The following is a 16783-nucleotide window of genomic DNA, read 5'->3' as shown; positions in this document are numbered from 1 at the left end:
GACCAGTACTGTACACAGTATTCCATGTGTGGTCTGACCAGTACTGTACACAGTATTCTATGTGTGATCTGACCAGTACTGTACACAGTATTCTATGTGTGGTCTGACTAGTACTGTACACAGTATTCTATGTGTGATCTGACCAGTACTGTACACAGTATTCTATGTGTGGTCTGACCAGTACTGTACACAGTATTCTATGTGTGGTCTGACCAGTACTGTACACAGTATTCCATGTGTGGTCTGACCAGTACTGTACACAGTATTCCATGTGTGATCTGACCAGTACTGTACACAGTATTCTATGTGTGGTCTGACTAGTACTGTACACAGTATTCTATGTGTGATCTGACCAGTACTGTACACAGTATTCTATGTGTGATCTGACCAGTACTGTACACAGTATTCTATGTGTGATCTGACCAGTACTGTACACAGTATTCTATGTGTGATCTGACCAGTACTGTACACAGTATTCTATGCGTGATCTGACCAGTACTGTACACAGTATTCTATATGTGATCTGACCAGTACTGTACACAGTATTCTATGTGTGGTCTGACCAGTACTGTACACAGTATTCTATGTGTGATCTGACCAGTGCTGTACACAGTATTCCATGTGTGGTCTGACCAGTACTGTACACAGTATTCCATGTGTGGTCTGACCAGTACTGTACACAGTATTCCATGTGTGGTCTGACCAGTGCTGTACACAGTATTCCATGTGTGGTCTGACCATTACTGTACACAGTATTCTATGTGTGGTCTGACCAGTACTGTACACAGTATTCTATGTATGGTCTGACCAGTACTATACACAGTATTCTATGTGTGGTCTGACCAGTACTGTAGACAGTATTCTATGTGTGGTCTGACCAGTACTGTACAAAGTATTCCATGTGTGGCCTTACCAGTACTGTACACAGTATTCTATGTGCGGTCTTACCAGTACTGTACACAGTATTCCATGTGTGATCTGACCAGTACTGTACACAGTATTCCATGTGTGGTCTGACCAGTACTGTGCACAGTATTCCATGTGTGATCTGACCAGTACTGTACACAGTATTCCATGTGTGGTCTGACCAGTACTGTACACAGTATTCTATGTGTGATCTGACCAGTACTGTACACAGTATTCTATGCGTGATCTGACCAGTACTGTACACAGTATTCTATATGTGATCTGACCAGTACTGTACACAGTATTCTATGTGTGGTCTGACCAGTACTGTACACAGTATTCTATGTGTGATCTGACCAGTGCTGTACACAGTATTCCATGTGTGGTCTGACCAGTACTGTACACAGTATTCCATGTGTGGTCTGACCAGTACTGTACACAGTATTCCATGTGTGGTCTGACCAGTGCTGTACACAGTATTCCATGTGTGGTCTGACCATTACTGTACACAGTATTCTATGTGTGGTCTGACCAGTACTGTACACAGTATTCTATGTATGGTCTGACCAGTACTATACACAGTATTCTATGTGTGGTCTGACCAGTACTGTAGACAGTATTCTATGTGTGGTCTGACCAGTACTGTACAAAGTATTCCATGTGTGGCCTTACCAGTACTGTACACAGTATTCTATGTGCGGTCTTACCAGTACTGTACACAGTATTCCATGTGTGATCTGACCAGTACTGTACACAGTATTCCATGTGTGGTCTGACCAGTACTGTGCACAGTATTCCATGTGTGATCTGACCAGTACTGTACACAGTATTCCATGTGTGGTCTGACCAGTACTGTACACAGTATTCCATGTGTGGTCTTACCAGTACTGTACACAGTATTCTATGTGTGGTCTGACCAGTACTGTAGACAGTATTCTATGTGTGGTCTGACCAGTACTGTACACAGTATTCCATGTGTTATCTGACCAGTACTGTACACAGTATTCCATGTGTGGTCTGACCAGTACTGTGCACAGTATTCCATGTGTGATCTGACCAGTACTGTACACAGTATTCCATGTGTGGTCTGACCAGTACTGTACACAGTATTCCATGTGTGATCTGACCAGTACTGTACACAGTATTCTATGTGTGGTCTGACCAGTACTGTAGACAGTATTCTATGTGTGGTCTGACCAGTACTGTACACAGTATTCCATGTGTGGTCTGACCAGTACTGTACACAGTATTCTATGTGTGTTCTGACCAGTACTGTACACAGTATTCCATGTGTGGTCTGACCAGTACTGTACACAGTATTTCATGTGTGGTCTGATCAGTACTGTACACGGTATTCTATGTGTGGTCTGACCAGTACTGTACACAGTATTCTATGTGTGGTCTGACCAGTACTGTACACAGTATTCTATGTGTGGTCTGACCAGTAATGTACACAGTATTCTATGTGTGGTCTGACCAGTAATGTACACAGTATTCTGTGTGTGGTCTGAGCAGTACTGTACACAGTATTCCATGTGTGATCTGACCAGTACTGTACACAGTATTCTATGTGTGGTCTGACCAGTACTGTACACAGTATTCTATGTGTGATCTGACCAGTACTGTATACAGTATTCCATGTGTGGTCTGACCAGTACTGTACACAGTATTCTATGTGTGGTCTGACCAGTACTGTACACAGTATTCTATGTGTGGTCTGACCAGTACTGTACACAGTATTCCATGTGTGGTCTGACTAGTGATTTGTACAGCGGTAGAATTATTTCCTTGTCGTGGGCATCTATGCCCCTATTGATGCCCCCCATGATTTTATTTGCTTTGGCAGCAGCTGCATGCTGGGAGTTGTAGTTTCCCATCAGATGGAGACCACTGCTTTATGGGATGCTTGGTAATTCTGAAATGACTGTATACTAATAATCAATAAGAAATAATATGGATTACAGGAGAAATATTCTGTCTATTTAGATGACTGAACACTTTGCCACTAATTCACTGGGATCAGGAGAAGCCCGAGGACCTTACAATTTATGATGTGGGCGACAGGCACCCTACAACACCACATTGAGCCTGGTAACAACAATAGCTCATCACTTACCAGCCGGTTGGCCAGAGAGATGGTGAGAGCGGTGGCATCGGCCTCTTGTTGACATTTCAGCTTGTCTGCAGTCGCCTTCTGAAACTTATCTGTCAGTTTGGCAAGATTTTCATTCAGGAGCTGGAAACAAGAGCAAGGAAATATTATTATACTAAATAAAAGTATTATAGCAGTTATATTTTTGTACACAGAGACAGTACTACAATGGTACAGGTTATTCCTCACACCCCCAGACGAAGCTCCTTAGTGGGGTGTGTAGGGATGACTGAAGGTAAGTTGTTGTGTGGGCTTTGTATATGAGTAGTGGCAGGTTGGGCTGGGCGGTACACCGGTTCATACCGAATACCGAAATTTTTGTGCTGCACGATATGAATTTTAACCCATACCGCAATAACGATTTGGCCCCTCCCCCTCGGGAATGAATGAATCAGCCCACGTCGGGGAACTAATCCTACGTGACCTGCGAGCGCTGTTCTGCCCCCCCCCCCCAATTAATTATTTGCCTAGCCTAAAGCTGTCCCCTTCAGGGTAGTACTCACATGACACCCACATGCGTTGCCCTCCTCGTCCCGTTTGCTGCGACCGCCGGTGCTGACACTCTATACCAGTGGTCTCCAACCTGCGGACCTCCAGATATTGCAAAACTACAACCCCCAGCATGCCCGGACAGCCAGCCGTTGGCTGTCCGGGCATGCTGGGAGTTGTAGTTTTGCAACATCTGGAGGTCCGCAGGTTGGAGACCACTGCTATATACTGTGGGGTATCCCTTTGCCCGGGCTGCAAAAAATAAACAAAATAAACTTTGACTCACCTCCTGTTGGTCCGGTACCGGCCTCACTTGTTTCCTGGGGGACGGGGACGTCGGACAGCCGTCAGCCTATCACCAGCCGCAGCGATGTTCCGCCTCGGCCGGTGATAGACTGAGCTCACTGTCACGTAAGAAGCCGGCTCCTTACATGACAGTGGGCTCAGCCTATCACCGGCCAAGGCGGAACATCGCTGCGGCCGGTGATAGGCTGACGGCTGTCCGACGTTCCCGTCCCCAGCGTAAGGCCGACGTAGCTGCGTTAAAGTTTACTTTGTTTACCTTTTGTAGCCCGGGCACAGGGATGCCGCACAGTATAGAGTGTCAGCGCAACAAACAGGACGAGGAGGGCAGCGCTTGCGGGTGATATGTGATATGTGAGTATTTACGCCGATGGGGATGTGGGCTGATAATTAATATGGGGGGGGCTAGGAAATACCGTTATATACCGTGGAACCGCCAAAAGTTAAAAAAATACCGTGATACACACATTTGGTCATACTGCCCAGCCCTAGAGGCAGGGTTGCTTTGTTCCTGCGATTATGGTAATACTATGCTGCTGTGCACATTGCACTCTCTATGTAGTTACCAACTTCAGTAAGTATTTAGATATTGTCACAAGGCATGGTGTGGTTACTATTGGTGATAAGGTTATTCATCTTCTATATTCTATTAAAAAAAAAATGACTTACGGCAATTTTGGCTTTGATGGTGGACAGTTTCTCCTCTGCGGCAGCCAGTTCAGCGTTTGCTTTGTTCAGTGCTTGGCGTTTTGGCTCCACTTCACAGTAAACCTCATAGAACTTGACAATGTTGATAACCCAGGAGCAGAGTCCAGCGGCCGCCAGGGATTTGGCAGCAATGAATTCTTGGTTGAACTCTGGGTCTTGCAGGTAGGGCTGAATGGCCTTTATGCAGTTTTCATGAATATTCTCCTTATTAAAGTTTATTAGGGAGTCTAAGAAGCTATCTACTTTGCCCATGACCACTCTGGCGGCCTTCCAGCTCCTGTCTTTGGGGACTCTACCACCGGGGGCTGTGAGGACCATGACGGCTGCTGTGACGTTGGTGACAGCTGAAGGTGGGGAACCAAAAGACTTCAGCTCTGTCAGATTGTTCTGGAAAGACAAACAGTAAATCCAGTTTTTCTATAAATGCTGTAAGAATACCTTGGTCAAAAAAGAAAATGTCTGTAGATACCATAATATCGAACATTTTAAAGGGCATTTGTCAGTGAGACATGTGGGGTATTAGGCTGGGTTCACACTGCAGAATTTCTGCCAAAGATCGAGATGGCGGCGCTAGGACCGAGCAGACTGCATTGCTGCCCCATAGACTGCAATGCATTTGTGGGTGGATCTTTTGGGAGATCTTGTCAGAAATGCATTGCCATCTATGGGGACGGCATTGTAGTCCGCACGGTCCTAGTGCCGCTGGCTCAATCTCCCAGAAATTCATTCTGCCCAGAAATTCCACAGTGTGAACCTAGCAGGCTCTGTGGGATTTCTCTACTGTTAGGCAGGGACGGCCTGTGCCAAAAGGGCATCAGAATTACATGAAGCTTTTATCATTCACATTATTCATGTCAAATAAATCTTAATTTAGATAGTAGCATTATGGTGCCACTTGAAAATCAATATTGGCTTTTTCCCCAGAATTGAACTAATTTATTTAGGGTTGTTGTGCATTACTGCACATGTATGGACTCTCACCACAACTGAGCAAACACAACATCCTTCATGTTGAATCAAAAACCATCGATTTAATAACATTAACATCAGCATTACCAATCTGAAGCTTAAGCCCATCCTGACTGTGTCTAATGTAGACAGCTGCAGGGCTTGTTACAATGTATCAGAGCTTTTCATTGTAACAGACCTCGCACCAGTGTAAGTTGAACATTACCAAGATGAACTTGCAGCCTCAGCAGGTACAGAATGAATCTTCTCATTCACTGACAGCAATCACAGATCGTGAAAATAACAATATACGGAAAGGAAACGCATATTTGAAAGTTGCAGAACAAGGTTGTGTTAATACGTGGCATATTATTAGTGGTACCGTGTCACAGTACGTGTGAACAGCCACGTGTAAACACAGCCAAAGGGTTTTAAGAAGTTATACAATAATGAAAACAAGACAAAAAACTATCTAGGTAAATCTGAGGGCCCAGAGAAGACACAGGCTCCGTCACCTCCATACATGGACCCTATAGCTGTACCTTGTTCAGGGTGTTCAGGGCTTCTTGAGCAGCCACTAAAGCTGGTTCTGCTTTGGCCAAATCTGTCTCACAGTCCTTCTGCTTCTTCCCGACCTCCTCAGCTATGACGGCCACTTTCTTTTCCTCCTCATCAGCTATGGCCTTCTCCTTCTCCACCTTCTCAGTCTCCACCCCAACCACCTGGATGAGTTTATCTGCATCTTCGTTCTTCTGCTTTAGCTCCACCTCCTGCGCTGCGAGTTTGGCTTTCAGGTCGTCCACCTATCATGAGACACATTGTTATTACTACAGAGATAACAGCTTAAACTATATCTCCCAAAAAGGAGGAGAAAGCAAGTACCCCCTGAATAATCAGGCAGCCCACCATCCAGCATGCCCAGACAGCCTAGGATCTAGAGCAGTGGTCTTCAACCTGCGGAACCTCCAGATGTTGCAAAACTACAATTCACAGCAAGCCCGGACAGCCAACGGCTGTCCGGGCATGCTGGGAGTTGTAGTTTTGCAACATCTGGAGGTCCGCAGGTTGAAGACCACTGATCTAGAATGTGTGGGGGCTTCCATGATTTTGTGGGAGAGGATATGAGCAGACATTTTTGGGGGCCATATTTTTTTATATTATAACTGTAATATTTTTTTGTTAAGCAAAAAACATCTCATTTCTAGATGTTTTTGCATGCTTTTAAAACCATAAAATTATAACCTTTTTTAGACTTTTCTGTAGCAAAATCTATGGCCCAAAATCCAAGAGGTATTAAAAAGTTTCCGCACTTTTATATTTTTGTTGTAAACGGTAAAGGTGGGAGAAGTAGCTATTGGTCATGTCATGTGACTAGTTCAGTGTGAGGAAATTTGTTTTAAAAGAATTCAAGTAGAAAAAACAGACATGGTCGCACATCTACATTTTGTATTTTGATCTAATTGCTTCTCAGCATGAATTCAAAAACTAATTAGTATACATTTTGATCAAAAGGTACAAGCCCACTCGCCGCGTCAAGAAATAGAGTCAAGAATTAGAGTAAATAAAAAGCGTGGAAACTTTTTGAACGTCCCTCGTGCCTGATTCCACTTATATATTATATTTTGGGTCCAAAATAGGTCTCAAATTACATGTCAAAATATGGGTGTATTGGCATGTAAATGGTGAGCAAAAAAAGGCCAACACTTAAAGGGTATTCCAGGAAAAAACTTTTTTTTTATATATCAACTGGCTCCAGAAAGGAACAACCTTAACTTCAGAAGCTCATAAGTACTGAAAGGATTAAGATTTTTTAATAGAAGTAATTTACAAATCTTACAAAACTTTCTGGAGCCAGTTGATATATATATATATAAAAAAAAGTTTTTCCTGGATATCCCCTTTAATTTTACAGCTGTCACAATTATGGTTGTAGGACTAATATATGTGTGAACAATAGCTGGTTTATCGTTGTGTTCTCCATGGTTAAAAAAAAATAAAAAAACATTTCTTTGCATTAATATAATCCTATCAGGACTGACAGGTTGCTGTCCCCCCTTCCACAGCTCTCCTAAAATAGTTTGCGTTACTGTAAAGATACTCCCACCCCTACGAACCCACAGTGAAGAAGCAAATAGCACAAAAATGGTATAAGTACTCGCCCGTCTTAACAGTTGCTGGCGAGACCACTTTATCTTCCTACACCTTAAATCCATAAGGCAATGCGAGGTTGTAAGCACAACGCGCTGTGATTTTAGCAATTACTGTGAAAACATTCTTCTACATTTTTTAACCTATGGAGACCACATGGAAATGGAAATGTTGGCTGTGGAGGAATAAGGCGAGAGGTGCGTCGTGCCCGGCTGCAGCGGTGAGCTACTCTGGAAATCATGTAGGAGTCGGAGATTAAAAGGGTAGAGAGTCATATGGGATTAACCTTATAGCCATACTGCATTGTTAGAACAATTACTGTGAGGAGATGTTGGCTGTCATGCGTCTCGGGGGGGATCTTTATGGTTCTGGAACAGAATATATTACTTGTACTTGAGACACTTTTTCTAAATTAATTTCTTTCCAGTTGGCTGGCACAACTATATTTTTACAAGATGAATGCAGTTATAGTGATTCTCCAGGTGAGATGGTTAAAGGGGAACTCAAGGGACTCTTCAAGATGGCTTTGGATTCCTCATTATTCTGCCAAATGAGAGTCCATCTCTGGTTCTCTGGTGCTGATCTGTTCTCTTCATGTGTTGCATAAATTTACACAGGAAGAGATCAACACATATGATTGGCGGATCACATGTCACTTCCTGTTAGAGGAGTAAGGAGCAGTGCAGGATCGGGAAAACCAAAGAAGGGACTAACTTTGAAGATGTTGTGTGGACACAAGGTGGGATGAGTCTTATAAGGGCGCTACTAGCTGGATCATCTCAGGCCAAGACTGGGTGAAAATACAGGACAAGGACAGACCAGGGTTGGAGATGGGGCCTGAATAAAAGAGGGAGAGCACAAAGTAATGATTGGAGGGGCCATAGTAATAAGGGGTGGGGTACAGGACATTATCTGGTGTCAGGATACGGTGCAGGGTCTGACTTTATGGTGGAATCATACCTGAGCAGAAGTGCTGTTCAACTTCTCCAAGCCATTCTCCAGACGTTCCATCTTGGCAGCAAGCTCCTTGCGCTTCTTACTCAGCAGGTTCTGGTAGAGCTTGATCTGCTCCAGGAAAGACTTGGGGGTGGTGTAGTTGTAGCGTCGCTCGTTGCTCAGGTAGGATTTGGACATCTCATTCACACTGGTGTGCACATAGGCCATAAATTTACTGATGGAGTCCTTGACAGGTGCCTGAGGTGATGGTAAAGAAAATGAAATAAGTGGGATAAAATCTCTTACGTTGTGTTTATAGCTATGGAACAAACCATTATAAGGCTACTGGTGGAACTAGAATCTTACCTCAATGTTCTCTGTCTCCTGGAGGAAACGCAAGCTGACAGACTCTAGCGCCTCCTGTGGCCACTCATGGAACCAATCAATTGCTGTGCAGTTCACCACTGCAGGAAATTTTCTGCTTCGAACCCGTAGCTTATTACCAACTGGGGAGAAGCACAGAGCGACCTGAGGAGGAATGAGAGACATCAGTAAAATAGTATAAAACTAGCTGAGTACTCGGCGTTGCCCGGTTTTTCCTTTCTAATCCTTGTTGGGGAGGAAAATAAACAAAGGAGGAAGCTTTTGACTTCATATCCCGTCCTCATTTATTGTTGTCATATCCCGACCTCCTATCCCGTCCTCATATCTCGACCTCCTTCCCCATCCTTCTTTCCCGTCCTCCTATCTTGTCCTCCTTTCCCATCCTCCTATCTCGACCTCCTTTCCCGTCCTCCTATCTCGACCTCCTTTCCCGTCCTCCTATCCCGTCCATCTATCCCGTCCTCCTATCTCGACCTCCTTTCCCGTCCTCCTATCTCGACCTCCTTTCCCCTCCATCTATCCCGTCCTTCAGACGCCGGACGGCGTCTGAACTCCCCCAGTTCCAATCTACCGCCTCCTCGCATCGGTCCGAAGTGGACAATCGCATGGGTCCGAAGTTGCTGCAGTCTGGGTGAGTGCTCCGTTTCTCTTGTTATTTCATATATCCATGGACTTTGTTTAAAGGGGTATTCCAGGCAAAAACTTTTTTATATATATATATATATATATATATATATATATATATATATATCAACTGACTCCGGAAAGTTAAACAGATTTGTAAATTACTTCTATTAAAAAATCTTAATCCTTCCAATAGTTATTAGCTTCTGAAGTTTTCTGTCTAACTGCTCAATGATGATGTCACGTCCCGGGAGCTGTGCATGATGGGAGAATATCCCAATAGGAACTGCACAGCTCCCAGGACGTGAGTCATCAGAGAGCAGTTAGACAGAAAACAACAACTCAACTTCAGAAGCTAATAACTATTGGAAGGATTAAGATTTTTTTATAGAAGTAATTTACAAATCCGTTTAACATTCCGCAGCCAGTTGATATATAAAAAAAAAGTTTTGACCCCTTTAACTCAAATGAGCACCACCCCTTATACCCAGATTCAGACCCTCAGCAGCACCCTCTATACAATTTCCAGTGTTTACCATTTAGACATTGCATATATAGCTACAGTGACGGCTTCTTTTCTTATTTTCTTGTTATGTATTTAAAATTCAAATGCCTACAGGAGATGACACCAACACCTTGAATGTTAAAGTGTACTTATTTATAAAAACTTGACATGTAAAAAGTTTTGATGGTCGTGGCCTCTCCGGGTGCTCAGACTCCCGATAGTTAGAACAAGCTTGGAGAAGCGCACTGCAGATCGCTAAGAGCGCTGTAGCGTACTTCGTATATTTCTAAGGTGAAATGTAAGAAGTTTTAGAACTGATGGGTACAGTTCCTATACGATAAGCCTATGCAGTTATACTTCTGCCGCCTCCCTCCTCCCCCTCTATCTCTGTGTCACTATATTCTCAAGTCCTGATTTTCTATTCATGGAGCAGGAGCTGGATTGCAGATTTACAAAAGAAATGGAATAAAACTGTGGGAAGGTTAAAAAAAGAATTTAAATAGAAGGATAAATATTTTTTAAATAAACCCTATGATTATCATCAGTAAGATCGGCTGCATCTGTGGGGGCTGCCCCTGGATAGCTGGTTGAAAAGTTCATCTTTATCATCTGTGACTCGGGGTTCCCCGCTCTAAGCAGCTTTTCAGATTTGTAATATTTAAGGATATTCTTTAAATACAAACATTTCTGCGATCGGAAGCACCGGAATCCCTTCTGCAGGAATAATGGCCGTCTGTAGCGTCTGAATGGGCTAATCATTGTTTCGGTCTTTTCTTAGGGATTCTGGTTGTGTAATCATGTTTCAGATGCGTCTTCAGAAAACGTATTGATTTGGTAATCACATTTCGACAGCAGTTTTTTGTTTTTTTTTATATATCAGGCATTTTCACGTTGCCGCCACCATCTGTCGCCCCCTCCCTTCTCCATTATACACTGAGTGCGCAAAGAAAAGCGAGGCCGCCAGACATTCCAGTAATGCTGCTTCTCAGTGTGAGGAGCGGACGGCTACATCTGCTTAGATCCTTTCTGTAGAGGGAAGAATCCTAAACAATCTATACGTGACTGGTGCAAAGTTGGTCCTGATTACATATCTGAATAGGGCCGCCATCAGGGCAGAGAGAGGCCTGGGTAAATAAGATGAGGGCCTGGGATTCGGCAATTGCTGCATCAGACTAAAGATGTTTTACTTATGTACATATATAGGGGGAAATGTGCAGAGGAAAAGTTGTCCAGTTGCCCATAGCAACCAATCAGATCACTTCTTTCATTTTTACCAAGGCCTTGACAAAATGAAAGAACAAATCTGATTGGTTGCTGTGGGTAACACAGCAACTTTTCCTCTGCAGAGGTTTTGATCAATCTCCCCCATAATCTCCAGTCTGTTTATTCTCCTTCTCCTCCTCACGGGCTCAGGTGAAACGTTCTTGGCTCTTTATAGCAGGAAACCCTGCACAATCTACTAGGTATCTCTCAGTCTCTCAGCATAGTCCTCTACTGATACTCCGGACCGGATCCGGCTGGGACATGGGGAAAACCGGGTGCTCCCGTATCCCAGCCGGCCCCTGTCTCATTCATTTGAATGAGCCGACCGGAGTCACATAGTGACTCTGGTCGACTGATTCAAATGAATGAGATTGGGGACCCTAGGACCCTACTCTATCCACTATATATCTCTCAGTCTGTGACTTTTCACTCTTCTGAAATGTGCGTTTATGTCCTTACTCCTTCCATGGAGAATAAGAAGCCTTGAAGACTCACTTTCAGTTGTCTCCTGACTCTGTCAATGAAAAATTTCCAGCAGTTTTCTCTTGTGTCCATCAGACCTTGGCTCTTCACTTCATTCCTGACGCTTCCAATAATATTTTCCACCTCATCATCTGGGAATAGGTCCGGGATCTCACCTTACAAGGAAAGAAGAAAATGATATGCATAAAAAGAGCTGCGTGATTGGGGGAGAATCATCCAAAATCGAAAGGTCGACCTGTTGCCCATAGCAACCAATCAGAGACCATTTTTTAAAAGGCCTATGAAAAATAAAATAATCTTATTGGTCTTGATGAATCCTCTCCATTGTGTTTCCCTGTGTGTAACGTTACTATTTATACAGTGCAGTACTGCATGCAGATTTTCATTATATACTTCAGCTCAAACAATACTTTACAACGATTTACAAAACACAATTCACTTGAAACGTTACAAAATCGACAGGAGAAAGAAGAAGAGGAAGTGTTTGTTGTTTATATTATCTAATTCACTCGGCTTTGGTTTCGAAACTGCAACAAAACAGCACAGTGTAAGAGCACCCTAAAGGGAATGTCTGACAAACAGACTCTTGGTGTAATTCATATATCTGTCTGTGCTTCCATAAGATAGAAAAATATATTTTTATTTTCTGGTGCAAAGTGTCAAAGAGGTGTTTCCAATCCCCTGAAGTTCTAGGGGCTGAACTACTCCTCGCTAAAGTCTCCCGCACTCACCGCATCAGCAGATCTCTCACGGCTCGACCTCGGAACATTCCATGGATGGGACGACAGGGCTGGCGTGGGGCGCTCAGAGCGTCCATGGAAGCTTCCAAGGTCGAGCCGTGAGAGATCTGCTGATGCGGTGAGAGCGGGAGACTTTCTGTATTCTGCACAGTCTTTTGTTCTTGGGAAGATAAGCCACCAACAGACAATGGTGAGAGCACAAGCACACTCAGCTGAGCTGAGCATGTACAGTGATCTCTCAACTTACAATGGCTTCGGCATACAATAGTTTCAACATACAATGGTCTATTCTGGACCATTGTAAGTTGAAACCAGACTCAACATACAATGTACAGACAGTACAGATCTGTGAAACGTGTCAATGGCCGGAAGAACCGACCAATCAGAATGGGCATTCACTGGTAAAACCCCTGTATTACTGAAGTGTATGCACTGACTGGTGTCTGGTAGCGCCCCCTACAGTACAGGGAGGTATTACATGTTCTGTACTCTTTACCTGTATTACTGAAGTGTATGCACTGACTGGTGTCTGGTAGCGCCCCCTACAGTACAGGGAGGTATTACATGTTCTGTACTCTTTACCTGTATTACTGAAGTGTATGCACTGACTGGTGTCTGGTAGCGCCCCCTACATTACAGGGAGGTATTACATGTTCTGTACTCTTTACCTGTATCACTGAAGTGTATGCACTGACTGGTGTCTGGTAGCGTCCCCTACAGTACAGGGAGGTATTACATGTTCTGTACTCTTTACCTGTATTACTGAAGTGTATGCACTGACTGGTGTCTGGTAGCGTCCCCTACAGTACAGGGAGGTATTACATGTTCTGTACTCTTTACCTGTATTACTGAAGTGTATGCACTGACTGGTGTCTGGTAGCTCCCCCTACAGTACAGGGAGGTATTACATGTTCTGTACTCTTTACCTGTATTACTGAAGTGTATGCACTGAATTCCTGTCTGGTAACGCCCCCTACAGTACAGGGAGGTATTACATGTTCTGTACACTTAACCTGTTCCAGGGTTACCTGCTCCTTTGGACACCAGGTGAGGGCGACTCAATGTTACTTTTTGGGACACTTTGAGTACTGTACAGGACCCCGAAGAAACTCCTGTCCTCTACATAGACCAGAGTTTCCCAAGCAGGGTACCCCCAGCTGTTGCAAAACTACAACTCCCAGCATGCCCGGACAGCCTTTGGCGGTCCGGGCATGCTGGGAGTTGTAGTTTTGCAACAGCTGGAGGCTCCCTGCTTGGGAAACACTGACATAGACAGTGATTTACAGCTCCCTGCAGATCTTTCTTACTTTTATATGGAAGGATTTGCTTTATCTATATTAGTTATCTACTTATTTTTCTTTAATCCTCACTTTTTCCTATTTTTGAATGACATTTTGGTGGCTTCAGAACCAATTACCAGGTTTCCATAGAGTTATGGTCTCAACATACAATGGTTTCAACATACAATGGCCGTCCTGGAACCAATTAATATTGTAACTTGAGGGACCACTGTATACGCATGGGGGGGGCCTGAAGAATCAGGAGAGAATGAGCTTGTATAGCTGACAACCATCTTACATGAATGGCCAGCTTTGGAATCACATAAGATATACTTACCAGATGCCAGCAAGTCATTGACTAGTACAAGGAACTTCTCATCAGAAACTTGAGCGTCAGTCATCAGGAAAACTGTCCCCACATTCTTCACTCCAGCTTTAATATACTGGTTTGCAAGGTCAGCCTGCAGGCACAAGAAAACACAGGAGAGATTATGTATCCTCCTTATCTCATTCTGCTCTATGCCCACTCACTAACAGCGACCTGGCAGGACATTGGTATATAATGGGCTATAGGTGCCACTATTCTGTATAGACCTGGTCACAGAGGCGAGATCAGGAGGTGTATCTCCCCCACACAGTACAGCTGGCGCGCTGCCTCCCTCTTGGTGACAGCACCCAGCGTAGTGTGTGGGTAGGGAGCTGAATAGTAATGCACAGAGCAGGATTTCTGTCAAGTTTGTGATAACTCTCTTGTAATGGGGAATCCATGCAGAATATTCTCTCCTATTCAGGATATTCTCTAATTATTGTGCCAGGAGAGAAGAGGAGCCGCTCTAATGGTAACCACAGACCTGATCAAAGAGAATAATTTATTTCAGCAAAAAAAAAATGCAAAAGGTTAATAGTGATGACTGCAAGCAGGAGACATGCCTCGATGCCATTCACCTGTATTGTGGAGTACACATTTTCTGTCTTGGTGGTTTGTTACAATGTACTAGTCCAGTTACAAGTATCAGAATGAAGTATTGGGCATTTGGCTAACCAAGGCTTGTCTGGACAGGATACAATAAACATAACAAACCCTCCACCAGCCCTGCATTTTTAAATAGGTCGACAAGGCCCAGGCCCAGTCCTAAAGTGGCACTTTATCAGGGGTGGTGGCTGGGGACAGGATTATCTTTTTTTATCATCTTTGATGGGTAACACTAACTTCAATCAACCCCCTCCCCTCTGAGAGCCACCTGATGGGTGAAGGACACTACTTCTCCTGGAGGATGGCCTTACCACAAGACAGGGCCACCTAACATTTAGGAAGGACTTGTAACAAGCTGAGCATTGCTGCCAGATCAGCGTCATCCAATGAGGAGACAGACACATCCTGTGTCAGCACCAGCTAACACTGGATGATCCTGTTGGAGACTATCCTCACTGGATGATCCTGTTGGAGACTCTCCTCATTGGACGATGCTGTTGGAGACTCTCCTCATTGGATGATGCTGTTGGTGACTCTTCTTATTGGACGATGCTGTTGGAGACTCTTCTCATTGGATGATACTGTCGAAGACTCTCCTCATTGGATGATGCTGTTGGAGACTCTTCTCATTGGATGATACTGTCGGAGACTCTTCTCATTGGATGATGCTGTTGGAGACTCTTCTCATTGGATGATGCTGTTGGAGACTCTCCTCATTGGACGATGCTGTTGGAGACTCTCCTCATTGGACGATGCTGTTGGAGACTCTTCTCATTGGATGATGCTGTCGGGGACTCTCCTCATTGGATGATGATGTTGGCGACTCTTGTCATTGGATGATGATGTTGGCGACTCTTCTCATTGGATGATGCTGTTGGAGACTCTCCTCATTGGATGATGATGTTGGCGACTCTTCTCATTGGTTGATGATGTTGGAGACTCTTCTCATTGGACGATGCTGTTGGAGACTCTCCTCATTGGATGATGCTGTTGGAGACTCTCCTCATTGGATGATGCTGTTGGAGACTCTTCTCATTGAATGATGATGTTGGAGACTCTCCTCATTGGATGATGTTGTTGGAGACTCTCCTCATTGGATGATGCTGTTGGAGACTCTTCTCATTGAATGATGATGTTGGAGACTCTCCTCATTGGATGATGTTGTTGGAGACTCTCCTCATTGGATGATGATGTTGGGGACTCTCCTCATTGGATGATGATGTTGGGGACTCTCCTCATTGAACGATGCTGTTGGCGACTCTTCTCATTGGATGATGCTGTTGGAGACTCTTCTTATTGGATGATGCTGTTGTAAACTCTCCTCATTGGACGATGCTGTTGGAGACTCTTCTCATTGGATGATGCTGTTGGTGACTCTTCTCATTGGATGATGCTGTTGGTGACTCTTCTCATTGGATGATGCTGTTGGAGACTCTCCTCATTGCACGATGCTGCTGGAGACTCTTCTCATTGGACGATGCTGTTGGAGACTCTTCTTATTGGATGATGCTGTCGGAGACCCTCCTCATTGGATTATCCTGTTGGGGACTCTCCTCATTGAACGATGCTGTTGGCGACTCTTCTCATTGGACGATGCTGTCAGAAACTCTCCTCATTGGATGATGCTGTCGGAAACTCTTCTTATTGGACGATGCTGTTGGAGACTTTTCTCATTGGATGATGCTGTTGGAGACTCTTCTCATTGGATGATGCTGTCAGAGACTCTTCTCTTCTCATTGGATGATGCAGTTGGAGACTCTCCTTATTGGACGATGCTGTTGGAGACTCTTCTCATTGGATGATGCTGTCGGAGACTCTTCTCATTGGACGATGCTGTTGGAAACTCTCCTCATTGGATGATGATGTAGGAGACTCTCCTCCTTATTGGATGATGCTGTCAGAGACTCTCCTCCTCATTGAATGATGCTTTTGGAGACTCTC

General features: G+C 44.2%; 1 protein-coding gene across 1 annotated transcript in view; it reads right to left on the bottom strand.

Annotated features, from left to right (window-relative positions):
• Positions 1–16783, bottom strand: part of DNAH9 (dynein axonemal heavy chain 9) — a 264791-nt gene that overhangs the window by 58862 nt on the left and 189146 nt on the right. The window contains exons 45-51 of the mRNA XM_056549442.1: positions 14207–14330; positions 11862–12004; positions 8957–9118; positions 8615–8848; positions 6049–6309; positions 4520–4945; positions 3023–3142 (exon numbers count right to left, since the gene is read on the bottom strand). Coding sequence (XP_056405417.1) covers positions 3023–3142; positions 4520–4945; positions 6049–6309; positions 8615–8848; positions 8957–9118; positions 11862–12004; positions 14207–14330 — 1470 coding nt within the window. The remainder of the gene's footprint in view (positions 1–3022; positions 3143–4519; positions 4946–6048; positions 6310–8614; positions 8849–8956; positions 9119–11861; positions 12005–14206; positions 14331–16783) is intronic.

Source organism: Hyla sarda, chromosome 13 (assembly GCF_029499605.1).
Source record: "Hyla sarda isolate aHylSar1 chromosome 13, aHylSar1.hap1, whole genome shotgun sequence".
In the NCBI taxonomy this organism is placed as follows: Eukaryota; Metazoa; Chordata; class Amphibia; order Anura; family Hylidae; genus Hyla; species Hyla sarda.
The sequence above is the reverse complement of the archived record's forward strand: the minus strand, read 5'-3'. Positions and strand labels throughout refer to the sequence as shown.